Raw genomic sequence first — 7461 nt, 5'->3', positions numbered from 1 at the left:
TTCGGATCGACGTTTTGAACTTTAAAAATTAAAAAACGAATTGGTAGCATCAAAGTTCAGGAACTACCACTTTGATCTTAGCCAACCTCTATATATATATATATATTTATCTTAGAGATGTGTAACTTTTGGAGGGACCTGTATCAAATCCCACGATAAGGCTAAGCATCACCCAATTTGCTCTCCCGACCGTGCGAGACATGATTTAGTTGGAGATAAGATTCTTGCATGCATGGCCAGTGGACCCTCGACCAGCCCTTGTATATGCCTTTTTCCAATCAAGTTTGTGTATTTTTATTTTGAGATTGTTTTGACTCCAATTTTATTGTTTTAATCAAATAATTGACTGACATAAAATAATGCAAATAAAAAAAGATTAGCAAAGTACGTATCGGAGCCACGCATTGATAAGAGAGAACACTTTTTTTTCATAGTCCAAATTAGTGATTTAAAATGCCATTTTGTTTATACATGCAAAGATCATTGTATATTGTATATATAATATGTGGGTGTATATGCAAATTTGTTTACATAATTAATAAGCAGTTTTACTATGCATATTGCGAAAAGAATTTCGATAAAATAAAACTAATTTATATCACAAGAGTTGTCTAATCTAATAGTTTGTACTATTTATCACATTTCTATAGGTAAAGGGGTCAAGTTTTTCAACATTTTTTTTTTTTGAGCTGCATGGAATATTATGTGTCCGCATGGACAACCGCATGAGAGTGTATATGCAGCCACACATTCAAATCTAGATATATGGAACTACATGACAATATGAGCGTGACCGTATACTGCATGGAATTAATATTATGAGCACGACAACATACCGCATACGTATATGCAGCCGCATTTAGAAATACTTGTCCAAATTATTTGTACATTTATGATTCAATAACTATAATTATAATTGAAAATGATTATAAAATTATGTATTTTTAATTTTAAAATAATTATAAAATTATATCTACATTAATTTTTGCTCCACATCTGAATTAGAATAGATTTTGCATTGGTGTTATCATAATGGAGATTTTAATTAGATTTCACTGAAACTATGTAATTGCAAATGAATGTTTTAAATGCGTTATGTGCATAATATTCTTGTAAGAACAAATCTTTGATTTCGTTATGAAATGGGGGGTATACTCACTACATTTGCACTAAAATAGAACTCATTTTTGTAGACTTGTAGCATTGGCATCTTACTTGAGCAGATGACAAGTACATATTTTCTATTTTGCATTTATGTTACAACTGGAGAGGTACCAAAACCTTAGTAGCTTTGGGAAAGATTTAGTAAGATCGGATGACAACACCTAACTCAAAGGAACACATGGTGATGTGCCCCAATCTATATATATTTCATGCTTATCTGATTATTTTTCTTTTCATATTTTTTTTCACATTATATACCAAGTTCAAGATAATTTATGTACAGGAGAAAGTGGTTTAATTTGTTGGAGATTTTGGCAGTTAGAACATTTCTACTTTACTTCCAAACCCTCCTCCTTTTGACATTCTCTCTCTCTCTGTTTTTTTATTTTTTTATTTATCAAAACCAGGATGAAACATGATAGGAATATAATTACCAGATACTTGTCACATTCTATTGGATCAAAGGGATTATAATATGAGGTTTTAAGTTTAAAAAATAGAAATGCACCTAATTAAGTATGTGAGGTAGTTGAGATGCTCTATTATATTGGCGCCTATTTTGGCATCAGAATTACTTTCTTTTGGACTAATTAAAGTAATTTGGACCATTTCCTTGTTGGAATATTTTTCTGATAATTATTGAGAGTTTTAATAATTAAAATCAGAATTTTAGTAAACAAGAATTCTGAAAAACAAATCAACTAATTTCTATGAATTGAATTAATTTAATAAAATCAATTCAAGACAAGCATGATTAAGGATAGAATGGGTTGTCCAACGTCTCATTGTTAATATAAAATAATATAAAATATGTGGGGTGAAGCGAAGTTACTTTTCTTTTTAATCTCCTTCCTCTGTTTTTACCACATTATTTAGTATAAATAGGAGTGAGACATGATGCTCTCAGGTATAGTACTAAAGCTGATTAATTAATTAGAATTAGTTAAACAATTAATCAAATGAAGAGTTACAGTTAGGTGTCAATGGCACCCTTTTACTCATTTACCAGACCTGTATCGTATCCGAAAACATGAGTAAGAGTAGGATTTTTTTTTTCGTTAGCTTATTGGGTACGGGTAAAGGTAACGATTTTTTTCCGTTATCTTACATGTTTTCGTATAAGATAATTTTTAAAAAGAAAATTATATATAGATATATATTTATACGAAGATGATACATGATACAATAAACTTTTGTATTTTATTAAATTTTGATAATACAAATTAGTTATATTCATTATTATTATTATTATTATTATTATTATTTTTCTTGTTCTGAAATATTTTATCAAAAGCATAAATTGAAATGTCAATGTATCTTTTTATCCCAACCCGTACCGTATTCAAAAAGACAAATAAAGATAAAATTATTATCATAACAGATACGGGTATGAAAATGTCTCAACCCGATCCATATCGTACCCGTTGACACCCCTAGTTACAGTGCATCAAAAGCATTAGATGCCCAGTCAAAATACATGGAGTTGGTCAAAGTGATTAATTAGCATTAACAAAAAGTTTTAAAACTTAAATAATATTATTTCTTGCTAACATGATTAAGCACATATACTTAGCCATATACAAAAATCAATATATACTACAGTAACTGTACAAAGAGAATCCTCTATTTGAAAGTAAAACTTGTAAATTGTAATATAATAAGTGTAGTTAAGACTAAGTACTACAACAAAATCTTCTTTATTAATTATGTCGACACCTTAGGAACCCAAGGAATACATTTAAATACTGTTCAACTTTTTTAATTCGGTCAACCCATTTAACTTTTGGATGTCTTCTGTTAAACATATAGGTGGTTATTCTTAAAATTTTATAATATAATATTACCATTTCGTTAGCTACCATAGCCTGAGGGAATTGTTCAATTGTATCCTCCGAATACTGCAGATGTACTGTTCCGACTAGTAATTGAATCTGGACCGCTCTTTTTAACATTGCAAGAATCTCAAAGTACAAATAATACTGTCCATGTGCTATTTCAAATAGGCATTGTTTTTTAGTTAATATGGGCTGTAAAGTGTAAAATAGGGAATCCTATCCGTACGGTACGTCAGAGACGAACCTAGATTAAAGGAATGGGACTCAGCTGATTTCTATTTTTAATTTTTTTTTAAATATTTATATATAATTTTTAATATAATTTGAAGTAAAATATCATGATATTATAAAATTGACCTCAATTCTTCTAAAAAAGTTTTGTATGATTAACCCCATTGTATGTTTGATCTCCATAATTCAAAAGTCTGACTCTGCTCATGCGTGCGTACGGTACTACAAAGGATACTTGTCCATAGCCAGAGATGGATGCACATGTGTTGTAGATGGAGATATTAGGATTTTAGACAGTTAAAACTTAAAAGTTGGAAGGTAAAAAGGTTGGAAGATGAAATGGACTTAAAATTTTTAAGTATTATTTCATGAAATATATATAAATCTAAAGGAAATCCAGTTGGCACGGACCGCGTGACTTCCGCCTTGCCATGTATAAAAGCATCCCATTGCTTAGCCACCTTAACTGTATCTGTCTGTGTGAGTGAGAGAGAGAGAGAGAGCTTCCTCTGTTTTAAAGATATTGATGTATATAATGATTCTATTTGAAACAGAGAGTAGACAATAGCTAGAAAATAAAATAAAAAATCAAGGACAAATGGTGCAAGATCAAGTACTACACAAGTGCAGCACTTCCAAAAACAAAAAACCAAAGAAAGAACCACAGCGCGGCCTTGGCGTGGCTCAACTGGAGAGGTTGCGCCTTGAAGAGCAGAGAAAAGCCAATGCTCTCTTCTCTTCCTCTTCTTCGGCCATCTCCTACCATAATTCCTTCCCAGGCCTCCAGTTTCTCCCTTCCCACAACCCTCCAGTTCCTCAGACATTCCTTCACCAGGTCTCTCCTTCAACCACCTGGCAGTGCCATAACTTTTCCAACTGGAGGCACCAACTGCCTCTACCTCAAGCCCCTGTTCCATTGGTTAGTTTTTTTTTTTTTTTTTTGTTCTATTATTATGTTTTTATATATATAATTTGATTTAAAGTTACTGTTTGCTTTTGTTGTAGATGAGCTCTGGTTATGTTCCATGGTTAGAGCCCCCTTCAAACCAAATTTTTAGTTCTGACAGCAACTCTACTCTGGTATCGCTTGGGGATGACAGGGTATATATGCACCAAACTTAATTTCTCGTTTCTGATTAGTATTAATTTTAAGCATTTAATATCATCACTTTATAGAAACATGTTCTTTAATTTTATCTTTTAGAGTAGCCCTTTGTAGGTCTGCAAACCATGACAAATTTCTTTTTAACCATTTAATTAACACTTCATATAACCATGTTCTTTACTCTTTTTTAGCCCTTTGTCTTGCCAAGCAACCAACCTTCAAATATATATATATATATATTCCTTTGTAGGTCTAGATATTGTGGAGTGGGGTGGTGGTGGTGGTGGGGGGGTATGGTTGTTGGGATATTTGTAATTCTTCGAGAGAGTATGTATCCCTTTTGTGCAATATATATTGATATTTTCAGGTAACATGTGAAAAGTTTCCTCCAACTTAATTCCAATTATGAAATTTATAGTGGAACTTGTGTGCAACAGGCAGTTGAAAACTTACTACTGCCATAAGATTCTCATTAAAATAAACAACAACAACAAAGTATAATTTTCTCTTAATTAAACCATTTACTAATTAAATAACCAAATATTCGGAATGTAGGAAATCACTGGCATGAAGAGAGCCCCTCATTTGCCCTTTAATTTGGATTCCCTTGCAAATCCCTTTTCCACCAAAATTCCCATTGTATCAAGCTTAGTCAAGGTGCATGGATCCTTGCCATTTGGGAACGATTATTTCGGATTCGGTTCCAGGAGTGCCACTTTCAGGTATAGAGAATTTGAGATTGCTCTTAAGTCCAAGGAATTTGAATATTCTGAGGTGTTTTCCATGATGGTTATGGTAGGATAGTTGCATGAAGTCAATTTCCAAGTCTATCCCCTAAAAAAAGGTAAAAGAAAAGAAAACAAAAATAGGAAAAAGAAGAAAATAAGAAAGCACTACTAAAAAAATGAACTCTTATTATGGTAAGCTGAATGTACCATAACTTTTGGTACTTTTTTATTAGCTGCCAATGCCAGTACCAGTACCAGTACCAACACCACTTGATATTTCAGTCAGCATCGACCGATTTTGGCACAAAAACTTCATATTTTTTTGTTTGATCCCACTGATATGTTTGACTAATATGAATTGTGAAAGAAAAAATATAGGCGTTTTTCAAAGTACTGAAATTGCATTTAAGTCTTATACAAATAGATGGAGCAGAACTTGGGTGTTTTTAAGTTCACCAAGTTCTTTGGTGAACTTAACCTCAAAATCTATCAGAATGACTTCAAATACCTAATCAAAACCGTTGAAACCGGTCTACTTCAAGAGTGATGCGTTTACATGTCAAAATTAGATTTTTTTTTTACTTAATTTAGTATGATCAAGTGGTTGGAAAAAAAATGTTTAATAGTTAATTTTCATACGTTCATTTTTCTTCTTTTTTTCACTGCTTGACTTTATAAAAATTAGTTTGAAACATAATAAATTTGACATGTAAATGCATCACTTGTGAGGGTTTAAACGGTTTGAATTTGTCGTTTGAAGTCAATCCGATAAGTTTTTGAGCTAAGCTCATAAAGAACATGGTGAGCTTAAGAACACCCTAGTTCTACTCCAAATAGATGCATAATTTGTGATCCTTTGCCTTTTTTTCTTGTAGTGCAAGCTGTAAAACTATACAGAGAGAATATAACAAAACATGCGATGGTGACTTTTTGACCTTGGGTATTACAAGTTCTCTTCCTTGTTCAAAACAGCTTCCTGTCGAACGGGCCCCATCAGCACATCTACACAGAGAAAACAATGATGTTTCTTATACTGTAAGTGGCAGAAATAATTGCTTTCTACTTACTTTGTTTGTATTCTATTTTTGATTTTGATCACAACTAAAAACTATACCATTATTAGAGGCTGGACACTCAAGTTTTATTATATTAGATCAAACTTTTGAAATTTTGATAATGGTCTAATGAGATAATTGCCATATTTATAGGAGGATGTATGAAACTTTTGCTTCCTTTAATAACATTGAAATTTCCTAACAAAGATCATAATTTTGTAATGATTTTTAGGTAAGCAATGGTGAAGTTACCTGGAATTTGTCAGAGTCACAGACCTTCTACAGTTTCTTGCCGATGGGTCCCACCTCTTGTGAAAAGCCCCCGGAAGAACAGTTGCCTACAGTAACTGATGATCTTGATCTCAACTTGAAACTTTAGAAAACTGCATCTTCAACTACATCCATTAGTCAGTTGTGTGGTGGATGGAAGATTGCTTTGTTGTTGTTGTTGTTTTTTTTTTATGTTTTCCTCTTTCCAATGTATCCGATACAAAGGGCATGCAACTTTATGATCAGAAGCAGCATTTTCCTTATGATTAGAATCTGAAAATTCAAAATATGCTGTGCGTATAGAACAACATCCATATCTCAAGTATGTTCTGGCATACCGGATCAGTGCTGGTTCAATTTAGCTTTATTGAATTTGGCCAAGAAATATAGTAACAGAAGGATCTATAGAGATATTTGGAGAAAAAAACAGCAGAATGGCACGGCACATTTACTTTACTGGTAGATTTTACCAATATTTGCTATTGTTGCCAGATTTACAGTGGAAAAATGTTGATGCCATTATAGAACTAAGGAACATTCTATTAGATATCCAAGTAAAACATTTTTTTTTTTTAAATGAAGAATTATAATAAGTAGGTTGCTGAGTAATTAATATATTTTTGCAAGGCGTAAATACACAACTGCTACACCTATCAACTGAGGTTAATAAATATTCGAATTTTGCATTACAATACTCTTTCCATTTTAATGTTTTGAGCTGCTGCCTGAAATAGAATAAATCATCAAACTCCGACTCAACAATTGAAGAGCACATGCAATGCAGGGTTTATTTTAACAAGTTTATAGATGTTGGAGAGGTTGCATCAATGTAGATTTAATCTTTTGATCAAATTATACTCCATCAGACGAAGCATTGTGGGCCTCAAAGTTGTTACCTCCCAAATTAGTTTGTATTAACATCATCAGAAACTACATCGGTTGAATACATTGTATGATACCAGATATTTTGAAAAGGGTGCAATTAAATGGGTATACAATTGGTACAGCCATACTACTGGTCATATATTTTTTTTCTTTTCACCCTATTATTTGATTAAAAATTGTAAAATAAA

The 7461-nt window shown here is 32.1% G+C and overlaps 1 protein-coding gene across 1 annotated transcript; it reads left to right on the top strand.

The window, feature by feature from the left end:
* Window positions 1–3699: 3699 nt before the first annotated feature.
* LOC144559582 (uncharacterized) lies at window positions 3700–6497 on the top strand. Its single transcript, XM_078308645.1, has 5 exons — window positions 3700–4149; window positions 4236–4331; window positions 4891–5057; window positions 5939–6098; window positions 6351–6497. Exons 1-5 carry the CDS (start codon window positions 3829–3831, stop codon window positions 6495–6497), a joined length of 891 nt encoding a protein of 296 aa, XP_078164771.1. The 5' UTR covers window positions 3700–3828.
* Window positions 6498–7461: the final 964 nt, after the last annotated feature.

The sequence above is a fragment of the Carex rostrata genome, chromosome 9, assembly GCF_964058835.1.
Source record: "Carex rostrata chromosome 9, lpCarRost1.2, whole genome shotgun sequence".
NCBI classification, from domain to species: Eukaryota; Viridiplantae; Streptophyta; class Magnoliopsida; order Poales; family Cyperaceae; genus Carex; species Carex rostrata.
The sequence above is the reverse complement of the archived record's forward strand: the minus strand, read 5'-3'. Positions and strand labels throughout refer to the sequence as shown.